The sequence below is a fragment of the Alligator sinensis genome, unplaced genomic scaffold, assembly GCF_000455745.1.
Source record: "Alligator sinensis unplaced genomic scaffold, ASM45574v1 scaffold1283_1, whole genome shotgun sequence".
NCBI classification, from domain to species: Eukaryota; Metazoa; Chordata; order Crocodylia; family Alligatoridae; genus Alligator; species Alligator sinensis.
The window spans coordinates 2,342,577-2,360,408 of NW_005842091.1; the positions used below are offsets into that span (position 1 = coordinate 2,342,577).

A 17,832-nucleotide genomic window follows, 5' to 3' on the forward strand; every position below is an offset into this window, starting at 1 on the left:
ATCCCTGACAGGCCACAGGACCCCTTTGGCTCTGAGGTCCTGTCCATCCCGTGCAGGGAGGCAGGACAGGATTAACGCCCCTGTGTTCCTTGCTCCCTCCTGCCATTGTGGGCAGGGGCTCACACCACGGGCTGATGTCCCACAGCCAAATTAGCATGTGGCTCCCTAATGGGAGGCTCAAGGCTGGTCATGGGACTAGGCTGTGGGGGCCTGAGCTTGGGTGTGGGGCACTGCAGGGGGTGTGGAGACAGCATTAACCCCTTAGTGCATGACTGGGTCCCTGTCACCCATCTGTGGCACGGGAGCACGTGGGCAGGGCAGGCGGAGCGTGGTGCTCACCCTGCAGGCTTCCCGGCTGTTCCCCCCACAGGTGGATCCCAGCACCGGGTACATCGACTACGACCGGCTGGAGGAGAACGCCCGCTTGTTCCACCCCAAGCTGATCATCGCGGGTGCGTAGCAGGCCTAATAATGGAGAGAACGGGGTCGCAGCCAGTGTGCAGATCCCAGCCCGGCCAGGGCATGGGGACAGTGCGGTGCCAGGCATCCTGACTTGCCTCCTGATCTGGGGCTGCGGTGGCAAAGAGGGGCCTTGTGCTGGGTGAGGGGAGGCTGGAAGCCAGGACACCTGGGTCCTGCACGTGGCTGTGCAGATCACCTGCTGCTCTGGGCTCCGGTTTCCCCCATGGCCCTTGGTGTGTAACTGCCTGCTGGACAGCAATAGCTGGAGGCTGCTGGCCCAGTCCAGCTAGCTGGTGGACACCAGGGTCCTTCGTAGCATCCCTCCCTGGCCTCTGGTGGCCAAGCCCCAAGCCCTGGGCTGGCTCCCACACGTCAGGCTGTGCAGCAGCTCTCACGGGACCGGCGCTCTCCCCCTCCCATCCCAGGGGTGAGCTGCTATTCGCGGAACCTGGACTATGCCCGCATGCGGAGGATCGCCACCGAGAACGGAGCCTACCTGCTGGCCGACATGGCCCACATCAGCGGGCTGGTGGCGGCTGGTGTGGTGCCCTCGCCTTTTGAGCACTGCGATGTGGTCTCCACCACCACCCACAAGACGTTGCGGGGCTGCCGGGCCGGCATGATTTTCTACCGCAAAGGTTTGGGGGCAGGTGCCTTGGGTCAGGGTAGGCAGGGCAGTGCTGCTGTAGCTTGGGGGTGGGTTAAAAGGTCCCTGGTACCATCACAGCTTTACAATGAGCAGGGTTATGGGGCCAGGTGCTTGGGTGGCTGCTGACCAAGGGGCCCCTGGGAGCCTGTCCCAATGCCCTAGCCTGCAGGTAGGAAGCGTTGTGCTTCTAGACGTACCCCTCTGCCCCCAGGCCCTGTCCACACATGGGTCTGAGGCTCCCTTGGGACAGTGGCTTCAGTGCTGTCCTTATAGGGAGGGTCTCAGCCTTCCCCCGACCTCTGCCAGGGACCCCTGTCTGGTGCATGCCCCCTTGTTGCTTGTGTGCTTGGGGCTGGACCCAAGCCTGGCAAGGCCCAGCTACAGGCTGCCCCTGGTGACACTGCCCGCCCGGGTCACTCAGCAGCAGCAGGGCTGGCTGGGTCTCCGCTGCCTACCCTGAACCAGCCTTGGGAGACCCCAAGGTGGTGGAGGGGCCATGGGCCGCATGCCAACTGGGTTGTGCATCCTCAGCCAACCCCCTCCTACTGCACCCATCCTCTGCCCCAGCACAGCACCAGCCCTGGTGCTCTTGGGACATCCCATCCCTCCAGCCAGCAGCTCCCAGTACCTGGGAAGCGCGTGGTCCAGCACACAGATGGGTGGGGTGCTGGCTTGACCATTTGGTGCTGGGAAACCCTGACTCTAGGCACCAAGGGGTTAATCAGTCATGTCTCCCCTCCCCCCACCCTTCTTGCAGGGACACGCAGCGTGGACCCCAAGACGGGCAAGGAGACGCCCTACAACCTGGAAAGCCTCATCAACCAGGCCGTCTTCCCCGGGCTGCAGGGGGGGCCACACAACCATGCCATTGCAGGTGAGGGGCCCCCAGCTCTGGCCAGATAGGGCCGGGGGGACTGGAAGGGGGTGACAGCTCCTTGCCCAAGCCTGGGGGCTGGTGAACGGACACCAAGCTCTAGAGGAGCTTCTCAACAGCTGGGCCCAGGGCAGGGTCATAAGGAGAGGTTAGGTCCAAGCCACCCTGGACCAACACTAGACAAGAGCCTGGGGGCCTCTGCCCCCCACCCCCTGGCGTTCTGGCCTGCAGCAGCTCTGTTCTGCTACTAGCACGTGGGAGCTGCAGCTGGAACAAGGCTTTCCAGGCTGCTGCCAGCAGAGGGAACAGGGTAGGAGGCTCAGGGTTGCTGGCCCAGGCCTTCCATAGACAGGAGCCTGATTGCCTGAAGCCCTGGCATCCACTGCTGATTTGCGGCTCGCAGCTGAGTCTCAGATCCATCCCACTGCAGGCTTCCACCACGCAGGGGGTCCTCTCCCGGCAGGAGGCACCGGCCTGAATGGGCCCTTTGTGGAGTCCTGGCACAATGGGGGCCCTTCTCTACAAAGCCCTCGGGCACTGCGCCGGCCAGACAGGCTTGGGAAGGGAGCAGCTGCTCCATTCCCCAGAGCTCCCGGCCAGTGTCCCATTGTCCGCACGCCGCCAGCCTGGAGCCAACACCTCTCCTCCCCGTGCAGGAATTGCCGTGGCACTCAAGCAAGCCAGGACCCCCGAGTTCAGAGTCTACCAGCGGCAAGTGGTCGCCAACTGCAAGGCCCTGGCCGCAGCGCTGCTTGGCATGGGCTACCACATCGTCACTGGTAAGCGCGGCGGCCGCGGCCCCCTCCTTCACCAGGCTGGAGCCTGGTTCTGACACGGCTTCTCAGGGGACCCAAACTAAGCTTCTTCCCCTTCGCAGCTACGCTAAGGGCCCCAGGAAACCACAGGTTTGGCTAGAGCTCTCCCCCATCCAACCAGGCTCCCATGGATGCGCTGCCACAAGCTGCTCCTGCCCATGGCCTGGTTCAGCACCCCCCAGACAGAGCAGGGAGCACGGAAGCCGGCAGCTGTTGACCCTACGTGGGCGTGGGAGCAGGATTGAGCCCAAGCGCCCTATTCCTTCAAGTATAAGACACCTCAGATATGGGAGGGGGAACCTTGAATCTCCCATCAAGGCTCATTTCCACCAATACAAATTGTGTGATATGGGTGAGAGCTGCATCTGTTATTACTCACATCCACCACGGGCTACTGGTAGAAGGTGCACTGGCCTTCAAGGCATGCCTTCTTGCTGAGCTCAAGCCCCAGTCTCCACCCAGCTGCAGTGCCCAGTTCCCCCCACGGCCCAGCCAGGGCTCCCCTTCACCTCTCTGTGCTGTGTCTGTCCTGCAGGTGGCTCCGACAACCATCTCATCCTCGTGGACCTGCGCAGCAAGGGCACAGATGGCGGCAGGGCTGAGCGGGTGCTGGAGATCTGCTCCATTGCCTGCAACAAGAACACCTGTCCGGGTGAGAGCCCATAGGAGCCTGGGCAGAGCTGGGCGGACACTCCTGCCCCGTCCACGCTGCGCTCTGCCTTCTGGAGGCCACATGCGTGTTGGGACGGAGCTGATCCAGCAAGTCAGGCCTTGAACCCACACTCCTTTCTGTGACCTTCCCCTCCCACCCAGCTGTTGTACATTACGCTCCACCCCAGAAGCAGCTGCATTTCCATGCTGGAGCTGCCTGCTTGTCATCTGGGCTGCTCTGGGCCGAAAGGGATGACACAGTCGCCAACCCCTGTACCTACCAATGGAAGTTTAATCACTACCACACCAATTGGCTGGGGCTAGGGAGGGGCGATCTGCTTTGCAAGCCGGGATGGGGGTAGGTCAGCGACTCTTCTGGCCTCTGCGCTGGCTGGAGGGACCCCTGGCTATCAGCAGTGGTGCTGGATTGATGGGACTGGATGCAGCTGCTTCTGTCGGTTCTAAGGCAGGCTGGAGCCAAAGCCCAGCAGGCAGCTCTGCTGCCCGGCTTCAAGGGGCTGCATGCCAGGGTCATCACCCTGCTGGCCAGACTTTGGGGCTAGGGCACCACAAGGAGCTGTCAGGGCTCCTGCTCTTGGAGGAGAGGAGCAGGGAGGGGTGTGGAGACACCACACAGCAAACTCCTGGGTGCCAGATCCCATCCTGCTGCCCCTCCCTGCAGCAGGAGCACTGTCAGAGACACAAGCAAGGTGTACTGGCTGCCTCGTTCCCCGCGTGACTTGTGGCTCTCATGCAGGTGACAAGAGTGCCCTGCGCCCGAGCGGGTTGAGGCTAGGCACCCCGGCGCTGACCTCCCGGGGCTTCCGGGAACAGGACTTCCACAGGGTGGCCGTCTTCATCCACAAGGGTAAGACCGAGGCTGCAGCACCTAGAGGGGGAAGCTGTGAGGGTGGACTGGGGTCTCTGGCTCCTGAGAGCTCTGGGCTCACTCAACTGGCCCCTGCCCAGATGCTGGCACTAGGTTTGGGTTTTACTGGGCCTGGCAAGTCCCCTTCTCCCGCCTGCTCTCCAGGTACCTACTACAAAAGGCAGTGGCTGTCGCTCCCCTGCAGACAGGAAGGAGGACCCAGGAAACTATAGGCCAGTCAGTCTTACCTTGGTCCTGGGTAAGCTTTTTGAGAGAGTTATCCTGGTGCATGTCCATGAGGGACCAACAGGGGAGACTATGCTTAGGGGCAACCAACGCGGGTTCATTAGAGGCAGGTCCTGTCAGACCAACCTGGTGGCCTTCTATGACCAGGTCACAAAATCCGTACACCCAGGGGTAGCAGTGGACGTAGTCTTTCTGGACTTCAGGAAGGCCTTCGACACTGTCTCACCCCATTCTCATTGAAAAGCTAGGGGAGTGTGGCGTCGACACCTACACAGTCAGATGGGCCGCAAATTGGCTGGAGGGCCGCACCCAGAGAGTGGTGGTGGGCAGTGGGGTCCCTCAGGGCTCGGTCCTTGGGCCCGCACTGTTCAACGTCTTGATCAGCAACTTGAACAAGGTGGTGAAAAGCACCCTATTCAAATTTGCAGATGACACTAAGATGTGGGGGGAAGTGGACATGCTAGAAGGGAGGAATAGACTGTAATCGGACCCGGACAGGTTACAGGGGTGGGCGGATGAGAACAGGATGGTTTCAACACTGACAAGTGCAGGGTACTGCACCTAGGGAGGAAGAACCAGCAGCACACCTACAGGCTAGGGAACTCCCTCCTTGTCAGTGCAGAGGCAGAAAAGGATCTTGGAGTCATTACTGATGCCAAGATGAACATGGGCCGCCAATGTGGGAACGTGGTTAGTAAGGCTAACCGCACCTTGTCATGCATCCACAGATGCATCAGAAGCAGGTCCAAGGAGGTGATCCTCCCACTCTGTGCAGCACTGGTCAGGCCGCAGTTGGGGTACTGTGTCCAGTTCTGGGTGCCACACTTCAGGAGGGATGTGGCCAGCATTGAGAGGGTCCAGAGGAGGGCCACTCACATGATCAAGGGGCAGCAGGGCAGACCCTACGAGCGGAGGCTACGGGACCTGAACCGGTTCAGCCTCCACAAAAGAAGGCTGAGAGGGATCTAGTGGCCGTCTATAAACTAGTCAGAGGGGACCAGCAGGTGTTGGGAGAGTCCCTGTTCCCCCAAGCGCTACCAGGAGTGACAAGGAATAATGGTCACCAGCTGGCAGAGGGTAGATTCAGGCTAGATATCAGGAGGTGCTACTTCACTGTCAGGGCGGCTAGGATCTGGAGCCAACTTCCAAGAGAAGTGGTGCTGGCTCCTACCCTGGGGGTCTTTAAAAGGAGGCTGGATGAACAGCTTGCTGGGGTCGTTTGACCCCAGTACTCTTTCCTGCCATGGCAGGGGGTCAGACCTGATGATCTGCTCAGGTCCCTTCTGACCCTACCAACTATGAAACTAGGACCTGCTCCTTGCAGGCTGGTTGCTCTAGACGCTGGAGACCCTTGCAGAGAAGGGCAAGGCTTCCCCGGTGCGTGTCTCTATAGACGCCTGGGGCAGCCCCGCCGGGGTCAACCTGCTCCTTGCAGGCTGGTTGCTCTGCAGCGCCAGCCCCTTAGGATGACAGCAGCAGCAACCTGGGAGTTGGGCTCAGCTTCCCCCAGTGGTTAAGGGCAAGGATGGGTTAAAGCCCAGCCCTGGGGTTCCCGATTGCTGTGGGGCAGTGCCCACCCGGTGGGTTGGGGCAGACTTGTAGTACTGGGCTGCCCTGTGCAGGTTGATTAACCCCTGCTGTCCCCACAGGCATTGAGCTGACGCTGAGGGTCCAAAGCGACATGAGTCCCAAGGCGACGCTGAAGGAGTTCAAGGAGCACCTGGGCAATGAAAAGTACCAGGGGCCACTGCAGGCCCTCAAGGAGGAGGTGGAGGCCTTCGCTGCGACATTCCCCATCCCGGGTCTGCCTGTGCTTTAAACCCCAGGCAGCCACTGTGCCCGGGTCCCAGCACCGCAAGGGGGACCACTGGGATCAAGCCACTGCCACCAGGGCAGTGCCTCCCACCACGTGCCCTGCTGTATCCCCCATGGACCCGCCCCCCACAGGACCTCACCACCTCCTCCTACAGCCTAACGGTTAGCACTATCAGCCCCCTGGAAGCTGAGCCTGTACCCACCTTCCCTGGCACTTTCAAGGGGCAGAATCCAGGGCGCTGCCCCACACTCACGGGCATGACCCAGGGAGTGGAAGAACCCACACTCAGACCCCAGTTCCCCAGCCGTAGTGCCCACAGACCCTGCACCCCTTTGTAACGGGTGGAATCAGGGCCCAAGATCTCCCTTCATCTGACTTTTACCCGGCCAGCTTTGTGCTCCAGGTCGGGACCACCTGGGCTCACAAAGGTGCCAATGCAGGGGGTTTGGGAACAACCTACACCGATACAGGCATGGGGCTGGATGCTGAGCTGTGGTTGTGTCCTATAAAGCTCTTCTCCGTGCAGCCCAAGCTATATACTCATGCTTCCTGGGAGGGGCGCTGCTTAGCAGGGATGCCTGCTTATGCTCAGCAATGTAGGGGAAGCATTAGGATTCCCCTACCTTTGCATAGCATGCCGGTTTCTGAGCAACTCAGCCACCTTCTGAGACCTTGCTGCTGGCAGGGGAGGACTGATGCACAAGCTTATGCTGTATGTAGCTTCCCAGCTCTATTTCCATACGTCACTCCTGAGCCCATCCTGCAGGGCCAGGCTCCCACACCAGCTTGCCCCTCCGTGGTAACCAGACACAAGAGCCTGCCTCATAGTTCAGGATCATTTTTTAATAAGCACAGTAAAATTAGGAATCGAACATGAAGTACGACAAGAATTCGAAGCTTTAAAAAATACAACTGAGTTCCTCTTTGTGTCTCAAAAAATAATGGAACCCAAATAAATAGTTTGTTTAAAAGTACGTCTTGGCCTGGGCGCCCGGCATGGGTGCCTGGCTCAGTGCAGGACGTGGCACGACGACATGCTGCAGCTCCTCCCGGCTGCCAGGCGCACAGGCTGCAGCCATGCGGGCTCTGGAGGTGCAGACAGGGACGCGACATGCAGGGATGCAATGGTGTGGTTGAGGGAGACGAGAATTCATCGTGGGCTTCCAGGGCAGAGCTGCCCCGCCTGCCCTCCACCACCAACTGCCTGCCCCTTGCACCGGGGCAGCTGGCAGGGCCAGACACCCTGTACTTCTGCCTTCCTGTTCGAATGCAAATCAGGTACGTGACCTCAAGCAGTGGGAGCCCTGCTGCAGGGTGTGCCTGCCTGGCTGCTCTTCTGGACTCCCTGAATGGCCCAGTGTAGATGCTCCTGGTCACAGCTGGGCTTTATAACCACCCGTCCACAGTGGTACCCTCCATCCTACAGCAGGCCCTGCTGGCCCAGCCTTTCCAAGGCACTGATGCTGAAAGAGTGGGAGTTGGTCACCCAGGATCTCACAGAACCAAGCCCTCTCTGACTACTCTGCCCCGGCTCTTCTGTGGTAACCAAGCACACAGCACAGGAGCTTTCCACTCTCTAGCCCAGCTCCCCCCTGCCACCAAGGCGCTTGGTCAGTATTGCTAAAATAGAGGCAGCGCTTCCTTTGCTGGGGTTGAGGCCACACAGCTGAGCTGTGTGGAAGCGGCTGCTCCTGGGTTAGGATCAAGCTGAGCGCTTGTCTCTGAGAATGACACTTAGGGGGAAACTCCCACCACCTCCTGGCTAAGCATCCAAGAGCTGGCACTAGCAGGGCATAACTGGGAGCACAAGCCAGTGCGACACCTGTAGACAACAGGAGCTGGAGGACAAGCAGCACTGGAGCCTCCCCAGCTTGGCAGCAAGGGACCAGGACGCCCTTTGCTTGGATGAATTCTCTGGTTGCAACTATGAACCACGTCTCCCCAGCACAGACCACACAGAGTAGGCAGCAGGCCCCAGCCAGCCATGCGGCATGGGGCAGGAGTAGGGGCACGGGCTGGCAGGCAGTACGTACAGAAGCAGACAAGGGCCATGCATGACGACACGAGTCCAGTAGCGCAGAGACACGGCTACACAAAGACGGTCTAGTGCTCTACAGTGGTGATGACTGGCCCTGCAGGTGCCGATGCCAGCTGTGGGCTTAAAAGTGACAGGACAACAAAGTGCACAGGTCTGTTCTACTTCAGGCCTTGCAGGGACAGACCAGGCGTCACGAGGCAGGCCAGTTTGGGAGAAGCTCTCAGTGCTAGGTTCCTAGTTTGTGAGTGGTTCCTAATAGCTAAAGGTAGCGAGGCAACATAATTAAGGATCAGGTAGTCTTAAAGTGCATTGGTGTGGGATCAAGACAATACAGTGCAGCCTGAGACCCTGAAACCACCATGCGAGACAGCTTTCTGGAGTCAGAGCAGCTCCTGAGCCACTGTCTGCCAGCTCGCACTTCCCCTCTCACTGCAAACAGTAAGAAACGCAGCAGATTCAGGCTTTAAGAGATTGGCCCCAGGGGCCCACATGCCACAAGGCCAGTGGCCCAAGGGCTCCTCAAGGGAGTGGCTGTGAGGGGAGGGGTCTGGCTCTAGGGGGCAGTTGGTGGCCAGCTCGCTGTTCGCCCTGGGGTGGTACAGGGAGATGTCCCAAAGCATGTTTCGCTGCACTGCATTACCTACCCCTGGAGCCTAATGCATCCACCACCCACCAATACTCCGGGGGGACATCACACAGTGTGCTGCAGTCAGCTGAGAAGGATGCACCAAGCCAGAGCCACGTGCTCCCACAGAGCTCAGTTACCTTTGTCACACAAGCGTGAAGGGCTTGAGATCGCTCCTTTTCCAGTCCAGTGGATGAATGACTAAGCAGAGGTCAGGAGTAAGCGGCCTCACCTGCACTGCTCACGTACTACTAAGCTGCCAGCTGCTCTTTCTACATGCACTGGTGCCTGGGTGTCTCCATCTGAACACGATGCAGATACTGTCCCAGTAGGAGCAGACAGCTCAGTGATGCTACTGGTTCATGTACATGGAGTTTCAGTGGGATCTCAAACCTACCCAGGTTGCATGTGGGAGCTGCATCTCGGAGGACACATTCAATGCTGCAGAGCACAAGCTCCTCACCATGCTTCTGACTACACAGATGACCCTGCTGGGCCGCGCGCAAACACGGAAAGCTAACACAATGCTGCCCAAACCCTCAGCAGGGGACAGCTCCATCTGGCTCCCAGCCACATGCTGGAAAAGCTACAAGTCGCTTCTGGCTGCAAGTCCCAGCCAGGCACATCGCAACCTCACACTTTCCACAGGCACTGGTCTAGCTGGACGCCTGTAGTAGTGACAATAGAATATTTCTACCCTGACTGTGCCCCCCACCTCCAGCTAGCGTCTCGACAACCCCCGTTTCATGCGAGGAAAAGATGACATTGGCATTCCAGCACCCTGGGCACTGGGGCATGCAGTGCAATCATCCCCCAAGGGGGCTCCATATTCTGTACTAGTGCAGCTTTCCCATCGCGTTTTAATGCGATCTAAAACCTACCCGGAAGCCCAAACCCCTGCATCGAAGCTTCCCCCAGCACAGAAGGAGCTTTACATTCAATTCCAGCACTCTGTCCCACAGAATCACATTCTAGGGAGGAGTGAAAGAAAGAGACTTCGGCTTCTCGTAAAAAAAAAAAAAAAAAAAAAAGAGAGCCATTTCCCCTCTAAATCAGCAGGGAAGAGTGCTAAAAGAGGAATAAAAATCAAGGCAAGCTTTTCCTGTCAGACTTCTCCCTCACTCCAGGAGTACCCCAGGGGCATCCTCCAACCACCCAGAGCAAAACAGTAGGAGCTGACGGGATGGAACCTCCTCTGAGAATTTCACAGAAGGAAGAGATGCATGGAAGATGAACACACACAAAAAGCAGAGCATGAATCTTTATGTGCTGACAACAAACCCACGGATGTGCCAGCACCACTGTCCTCTGGGCAGTCCGAGAGGAATGGCACAGAGAGCAACACGGGACCAGCTCTCCCTGTCTGATCAGTGCCACAAGGAGATGCCTGGTAAATGCCATGGGAGGTAGTGGAGACATTCCAAGGGCCTGGCACTGAACAACAACAAACCAGGGTGGAGGTGGAGTGGAGGCAGTGCCCGCTGGTCTGGGGACCCCCTGCTCCTCCTAGAGCACAGCACAGCACAGGCCCCAACAAGCAGCTACAAAAGGATAAAACACGTCACTTGTTACATTCATGCTTGGCCTGTCCCGAGCACTAGTGCTTCAATAAGCTGGGGCCTCTGCCTGCCCCAAAGCTCCTTGATCCCACCCCCTCCTTCTCAGTGCATCTTCCGGCAAATTGCCCCATCATTCTCTATAAGACATTGGAACAGCTACCTGGTTGCCGGGCTTGAGCCCGCATGCCTATTATCTGTCCCTAAAGGCAATCCTGCTGCGGCGCTGCTAAAATCTCAGCCAGCTTTAAAGACCCGCAGGCCTCCCCATCCCTCCCACCACCCCACAATCCAAGCCACAAGCGTGTTGCAAACAAACAAGGCATGGTGCTCTACATTCATGCTGACAGGGGGGCCGCTGTGTCACCTGGCCATCAGAGACACACTGCTGACCTGTCCTTCCAGCAAAGCTGAGCAACCAGGAAACTTTGGGGAACAGAAACATGCACGCTTTGATCTCCGTGCGACAGGCTCAATGGGGAGCAATTCCAGAAACTGTTAATGAGCTAATGAGCTAAGACGATGCAAAGGGACACTGTGAACTACTGCTTAATAAGAGCAGATACTTTCAAGCCTTGATCTTAGTGGCAAGGTTTGAGTCAAGTTCCTCCCCACCCACCCCTAACATTGGCAGGACATTATATTTGCTGTTGGTAGGCAGCAAAATACAGTCAAAACCCACCTGGCTTTTAAAACATATTAGGCCTTCGCTGATGTCATAAGAACATGCATAGTGTAAGCATGAGTGAAGAGGATCCTATCAGCAGAGGGGACAGCCCCCTGCTAGTCACACCCTCCCCAATATGACAGTGGGTTGCCCCATGCCTCCCAGCCAAGGGCTGGAGGGCAGGGTGTCGTTAGTGCACGGGTTTGCAAGCTGACAGCGTCCCTTTAGCACTGAAAGATGGAATGGCCAATCCATTTGAGATCTCGTGGCTGATGGGGTAGGACACATTCTAGTTCTCAGCCCCAGGGAACCACGCAGGCTTCTCCCAGCGCTCGGATTAGCAGGGGACTCCTGTGTGCACACATGCAGGCTGTCCCATATCCTCCCCAATGCATCAGAGATCTGCAAAGAGCATCGCTGTTAAGCGCAGAGGACCCGTGTCAGAATCGGCGGAGGTAGCCTCGCCACCCAGAGGCCGTTAGATTTTGTACAAAAAGCTGGGGACGTAGTCAAACCGCAGCTGGGGGGTGGCACCCCTGCCAGGCTCCTGAAGGTACTGCAGTTTCAGCAGCTCTGCCAGGTACTGCACGATTTTGACGTCTTCATTCACCAGCCCTAGCTGGAGTTTGAGGAAGTTCATGCGGCGGTTCGCGATGGACTCCTCCACCTCCGCCTCATTGATGGGCAAGTGCAGGTGGTGGCAGAAGGCATACAGGAAGGCTTTTGAGCACAGCTGGGTGAGGGCGCTTTGAACTTGCATGTAGTAGGTGCTTCCCCGCTTGATCTGTGTGCGGTGGTCGGCCAGCCGGGGCACCAGCGTCCCCTTGTAAAGGGGGCAGCGCAGAGTCTTGCTGTCGGCATCCAGGATGCTCACGTAGCGGCTGTAGCGAGTCAGGGAGTGCAGCATGCTAGCTCTGGCAGGGGACCCCACTCTGAAATGCAAGGGGAAGCAGTGTGAGGAGGAGGAAAGCCACGAAGCTCTGAAAGGTGATTTCGAGGCACAAAGATACACAGACCAAGAAGATTTAAAGCTCCTGGGAGCTGTGTTGCCATAGTCTTGCAGGGTGAGTCTAGCACTCGGAGTCAGCAAAGCAAGCAGGTAGGGGCTTCTGTGGGCACATAACAGAACCACCGCTTAAATGGAAGTAGATGGCCTCAATGGACTGCCAGTTCTCAGCAAAGCACAGCACTATCCATTAAGCAATGCACATTCACCACCTAGAACCTCAACACTGCACCCCAGGGCACTGCCTCTTGCTAGAGCAGAGTGAAAGAGCAGTGGAGTGGGGGCAGGCAGGCAAGTTACAATGCATGGGACTGTAGGAGGAGCAAGGAGCCAGGAGAAATCCCCGGTGACTAGAAGCGAATCTTGCTACCAGCGTTCTCTACTGGGAGTGAAGCTGTTGCTTCTAGATGTCCCTTTCCTGCAGCTGCCAGGGTTTCCAGGAGCCCTGGCTTATTTGCAATCGCTCATACGTTACTGAGATTCTACTTGTAGTGAATCCTTTGGTAAAAGTAGCATGGGCTCCACTGCAGCAACTGGATGTTTTCCCTCTAAGGTGCAAAGGCAAAATACACTCAACGCACAGAATCACCTGCCAAGGGCTGCATGACATTTACCCAAATATTACAGCCCTACGCAAACCCTGCAGGGCTCCCAGTTCAGGTCTGCCTGTTGGCAGAGGCAGACCCAACCTCAAACCAAAGGTGCCGACCTCCTCACTCAACTCTGATGCCAGAGCCAGAAACTGTTCAGCTCCGACTCCGACACTGCCGAGACTGTATCACTGTAGGAAAGCTGCTACCAAGCAAAGGAGCTGCAGAGAATAGTTCTAGATCAACCCCTGCTTCTTCCAACTATTTTCCACAAATATTCTGCTGAATCTGTCAAGTCAAACCCTTCATACTTTAACCCTTCTACTGCCACACATGCAAGCCATTCCATTTTCCTTCAAACATCCCTTAAAAAGGAACATGTATAAAGCCCTCGTCTCTCACCTACTTATAAGCACCGCACATCTGGCAGCAAGTTTTTAAATTTCCCTAGTACAGTTTGGAAATCTGAGGAGCTGCTGTTGGCCCAGTTATAGCCCTGTCACTCTGACTTAGGCAGGCAGGTGACTAAGCTGAACAGTCAGCTGATTTCGTAAGTCGAAGCTTCCATGGAAGGGAAAAAGCACAACAGTCCCACAGGCCGGAATGACACTTTTTATGCTCAGATTACTTTTGTAGCACAGCACCCCTTATCACATCACTCAGTTGCAATATCAGCCCTGCTACACATTCCCCATCTAGGCTGAGGGACAGTGCTAAATACTCTAGCACACATCTTAACCCTGGAAAACTAGAAAAGAGAAATGCCAGCTCACTGTTGCAGGGCTATTTCCCACAACAGGAAGCAAGAGAACAGCCACAGCTTTAATAATAAAATAAGAGTCTGCAGCCAGTAAAACCCTCTTTCTAGACCTGACCTTCACCCAAAGCAAAAGCCTCCTTAAAACCCAAACTGCAACCCTTGTAGGACACTGAGTAACTCGGGCCTTTGGTTTGACCTTACAAGATAGAGAGCAAAGCATGGTCATAGTGAAGCCCAAGCTCCCCAGAGTACTCCGCTCCCCACCACCTGGTTACCAGATGCACTGACACATGCAGCCAGCCTTCCTCACTCCAATGGCTATACTGCTAGTGGGATATTTCAGCCTTTCGGCTTCATTAGCAGCACGCTGCACATTAGGAAGCAAAAGGAAAACCAGAAGTTCCTGCATCAGAAAGGATGGTTTAAAATAAACTTCAGGTGTAAGGAAAGCAGACTTTTGAGAGGCTCAGAGCCATCTAGTGGGGTCGCGATATTCGATCCAAGGGGGCCCTGATCCAGCAAAGCAAAGGGACCAAGACACTGGCTTCATTGCTTTGCAAGATTAAAACCTTTGGTATTTTCACTGTGTGATTCCTCACTGACTAAAGGGAACCAGAAAGCTCAAACCTAGCAGAATGCTCGGGAAGATAAGCCAGTTACAAAGGGTTTCTAGGAAGGAATGAACTGGAGACAATCCCTCCCTTGGCAGACACACCTAAGCAGAAAGTTTGTAAGCAGCATTGATTCAAGCCCCTTCCCTCCATTAAAGTGACTGGGGTCATGGCTTTAAAACTATGCATTTCCCTCCAGGAGGTTTTGAACATCCAAAGTCCCTTTCACTGACATTACCCAGAAAATGCCCAGGGTTTGAACCTGCCTGTTAGCTTACCTCTGCAGCCCAATCAGCTTCCACTTCTGGAAATCCATGATATGCAAAGGGGAAGTGACCCAGTGCTTCACGGGCTTCGTGTATGCGCTGCAATTTGGAACAAAGATGGAGAGAGCAGTGACCAGTTTCTTTACTATTGCTTCGTCTTCTCCCAGGACTACCAGCGTCCTCCCGCTGAGCAGAGAGTATATCGCAGGGTGAGCAAAGGGGTATTGCCTAATGAACCTCAAGGCATTCTGGCCGGCTTTCTTTTTGTGCCTTTCATTGAAGTGACTAATCGGATGGGCGGGAGAAGGAGAACGATCAGAGCACGTGGAAGCCGCGCTGCTCATGTAGCTTGTGGAGTCGGAGCATTCGTCCAAGCTAATTTTACTGACGTCTCGGCTGCTCAGTAAGTAATGGGGATCGGGTTCGTACGAGAGGAGTCCCCCAGGGACACCATCGTGGGACAAGTAGTCTGAGAAGTTCACATGAAGGCCCTGGTCCGCCTGCCTGTACGGCTGCGGGGGAATGCTGACCACGCCGTCGTCGTCACAGTGCTTTCGCCCCAGGTCAGGCAGAGGCTCCAGGAAGGTAGGACTCTCTTTCCCAATACAACAGGCAGAATCCACCTGCAGCAAGTGCTCCTGTTCTGACCTGCCTTCCCTCTCTTCCATATTATCAGGAGTTAAACTTGGGCTGAAGTGAATACCTCCCTCTTCATCATCCGCATAAGTTTCCTCATTAATGGCACTTGGGTAGCTTGCTTTAAAATCTTCTGGGATCAGAGATTCTGAGGGACATGTGCTCAGGACTTCAATGCTGTCTTCACTGATGGTTCTTCCGCTGACTGCTTTGTTTCTAACCATGTGGGGGCTTGAACTGATGGGCAAGCTAGCCTGGCTCTCAGATTTGGTCAGAACAGGAGCAGACTTTTCTGTTCCCAAAACCTCGATGCTCTCCCCGCTGCTGATGCTCCCTTTAATATCTGCATCCAGGTACTCCAAGTTCTCCTGGTGGTCCTCGGCAGGAGGATCACTCACTTTTAGCTCCTGAGGATCTTCCATCTCTGGATCCATCTTGATGGGCACAGACTCCACGCTCGACTTGTAAGATCCCAGGCTGATCAGCACTTTAGGGATGGGAAACTCTTCTAAACTCTTGGTGTTGACAGTGTCCTGAGGACACCCCTGACAACCAGCGAGGTGTTTTTCAGCTGGCTTCTCATCTAGGACAGACACATCTTCAAACAGGAAGTTTACTATAGTTTGTTGCTTTAAAAGTGCTCTATTGATCTGATTTGTCAAGAGGTAGCAGACATCACCTCTGAAAGTTCGCTCTATCTGATTCAGCTGATCGACGGTTTGGGTAAAGAAATAAATGTCACAGAGCTCCTCCAGGGTTTTTAGTTTCTTGTCAAAGCATTTGGCAGACTTTGCTTTGATGAGCTTAGGGGTGTAGGGTGGCAACCGTGCATATAGATGCGTTTCACCAGGCTCATCATGGTGGGAGGTAGTTGAGTCCAGATCAAAACTTGCATTAGCTTGATCCGGGGCACACTCTGGCTCGTATGGATGGAAATCAGAATCCTTCATTTTTCTATAAGGATATGACCTGATTTGCTTCAGCAAGTCTTGGTGCTCAATAATCGATTTTTCAACGCTGGCTAGTTCGTTCGCTTTCTCGATGGCCTGGGTAGTGTAATACCCTTTGTCATTGGCTTTCTTCTGAATCTCCGTTTCATTGTGCAGCACAGTCCTAGTATAGTCGAGGTCTTTCAGCTTCTTTTCGAGTTCGTTAGCAAAAGCTTTCCTGTTACCCGTCTTTAAGCACTCGGAGGCTTTGGAGAACTCTGCAGAGAGCTCCTGGAACAGCTGCATGATTTTGTGCTCGTCGGTGGAAATGTAGGCCATGCAGAAAGGCCTCACAAAGCCTCTCGCTTCAAGGTCGTAGAGAGTCAGGTGGTGCACGTAGGCAAAAGCTCCTTCTTTTGAATCTCCCAGGACCACTTTGGAGTCCTCCACAAAGTTCAACTTTGGGTAGGCGCACCCCGGCGGGTGCCCCACGAAGGAGGCCTGATAATCCACGGACATGATGCGGAGGGAGAAATAGTTGAGATCGAATGTGCCGGACACTTTGGCATCATCTGGGATGGTCAGCAAGGGCTGGGGCCCCACTTGTTCGGAGAACTCGGAGATGAGGATGAAGTCCCGGGGGAACTTGGAGCCCGAGAGCTTGGACCAGGGGTTGGCGCCGTAGGTGGCGAAGGGGTAGAGGGGCACGGAGTATTCCTCAGGCAGGGGCGGCTCGTCGTACGCCTCCTCCTCCAACTCCTCCTCTTTGGTGAAGGCCACTACGTCGGGGGCGCTGATCATATTTCCGGGTGGGGGCGAACGGCATGGACGAGCGAAGCCTTCCCCCGCGCCCAGAAGGCACCACTACGACAGAGCTCCGCGGGGGCAGCTGTCCCGGCCCCTGCCAGGCCTCGGCTCTTCCCGCCGCCCCGGGGGGGAAGGGCCAGCCCTCGCCGCCCCCGGGCCTGGCTTCCCCCTCGCGCGCTCACGGGGCCTGGGGGGCAGCCTTTCGGTCAACAGCCGCGCGGGGCTGCCTTAGGCCCCGCACCGCCACCGCCACACGGGACCCGCTGCTTCCCTCAGGAGCGCCGCCACCGGGCAGCCATCTTGCCGTCACATGACCCACTGGGGCGGCGACCCATGACCCAGAAGTGAACCCGCCACGCCTGCTCCGAGCTCTGAGCAGGCGTTCCGCCGCGGGGCATGCTGGGAGTCGGAGTCCTCCATCCCGTTCTCTCAGCTACCGCCGCGGGGCGTGCTGGGAGTCCTAGCCCTTATTCTGAGCGGGGTATGCTGAGAGTCGTAAATTCTCACGCTCAGCTACCGCCGCGGGGCATGCTGGGAGTGTGAGTCCTCCATCTCATTCCCTCAGCTACCGCCGCGGGGCATGCTGGGAGTCGCAGTCCTTATTCTGAGCGGGATATGCCGGGAGTTATAAATAGCTACTCTCATCTACCGCCGCGGGGCATTCTGGGAGTCGTTATCCTCATTCTCAGTTCCCGCCGCGGGGTATTGTGGGAGTCGCAGTCCTCATTCTGAGTTGCCGCCGCGGGGCACGCTGGGACTCGTAAACACTCACTCTCAGCTGCCGCCGCGGGGCATGCTGGGAGTCGGAGCCCTGTCAGCGCTTTACGGCAGGACGTAAAAGGTAAACACAGCCCTTGCGCGCTCTCCCGCGCTTTGCGGCCGGGCGCTGAGGGGCGGCGATGCGCGGGCCATGACCCCGGCGCTGCGACTGGTCGCCCGCGGCCTGGGCGCGCTGTCGGG

General features: G+C 56.6%; 3 protein-coding genes across 10 annotated transcripts in view; 2 read left to right on the top strand and 1 right to left on the bottom strand.

Annotated features, from left to right (window-relative positions):
- SHMT1 (serine hydroxymethyltransferase 1) overlaps positions 1-7,355 on the top strand; it is a 12,498-nt gene extending 5,143 nt beyond the window's left edge. For all 6 annotated transcript variants that reach the window (XM_025204637.1, XM_006024035.3, XM_025204640.1 and 3 more), the window contains 7 exons: positions 371-452; positions 888-1,100; positions 1,869-1,985; positions 2,642-2,764; positions 3,336-3,452; positions 4,209-4,319; positions 6,215-7,355. In XM_025204637.1, coding sequence (XP_025060422.1) covers positions 371-452; positions 888-1,100; positions 1,869-1,985; positions 2,642-2,764; positions 3,336-3,452; positions 4,209-4,319; positions 6,215-6,384 — 933 coding nt within the window. In that variant the 3' untranslated portion in view covers positions 6,385-7,355. The remainder of the gene's footprint in view (positions 1-370; positions 453-887; positions 1,101-1,868; positions 1,986-2,641; positions 2,765-3,335; positions 3,453-4,208; positions 4,320-6,214) is intronic.
- SMCR8 (Smith-Magenis syndrome chromosome region, candidate 8) lies at positions 7,204-17,189 on the bottom strand. 2 transcript variants are annotated; one of them, XR_003094182.1, is made up of 3 exons: positions 14,513-17,189; positions 11,283-12,199; positions 7,204-10,585 (listed from the first exon to the last, which is right to left on the bottom strand). XR_003094182.1 is itself a non-coding variant. In XM_006024036.3 (2 exons), the coding sequence occupies exons 1-2, from the start codon at positions 16,864-16,866 to the stop codon at positions 11,746-11,748; spliced, it is 2,808 nt and encodes a 935-aa protein (XP_006024098.1). In that variant the 5' UTR covers positions 16,867-17,189; the 3' UTR covers positions 7,204-11,745. The 2 variants fall into 2 exon arrangements, 1 of the variants encoding a protein (XP_006024098.1); XM_006024036.3 differs by having other exon boundaries at positions 7,204-12,199.
- A 452-nt stretch (positions 17,190-17,641) lies between these two features.
- TOP3A (DNA topoisomerase III alpha) overlaps positions 17,642-17,832 on the top strand; it is a 14,895-nt gene continuing 14,704 nt past the window's right edge. For both annotated transcript variants that reach the window (XM_025204634.1, XM_025204636.1), the window contains exon 1: positions 17,642-17,713. The gene's annotated coding sequence lies outside the window, so the exon portion shown is untranslated. The remainder of the gene's footprint in view (positions 17,714-17,832) is intronic.

What these genes read in the sequence shown, in the direction of transcription:
- SMCR8 (XM_006024036.3), bottom strand. Translation starts at nt 16,866, where the DNA reads ATGATCAGCGCCCCCGACGTAGTGGCCTTCACCAAAGAGGAGGAGTTG. An exon ending in AAGCTGATTGGGCTGCAGAG is followed by an intron (nt 12,200 to 14,512) that starts GTAAGCTAACAG and finishes CTTGCATTTCAG; the next exon opens with AGTGGGGTCCCCTGCCAGAG.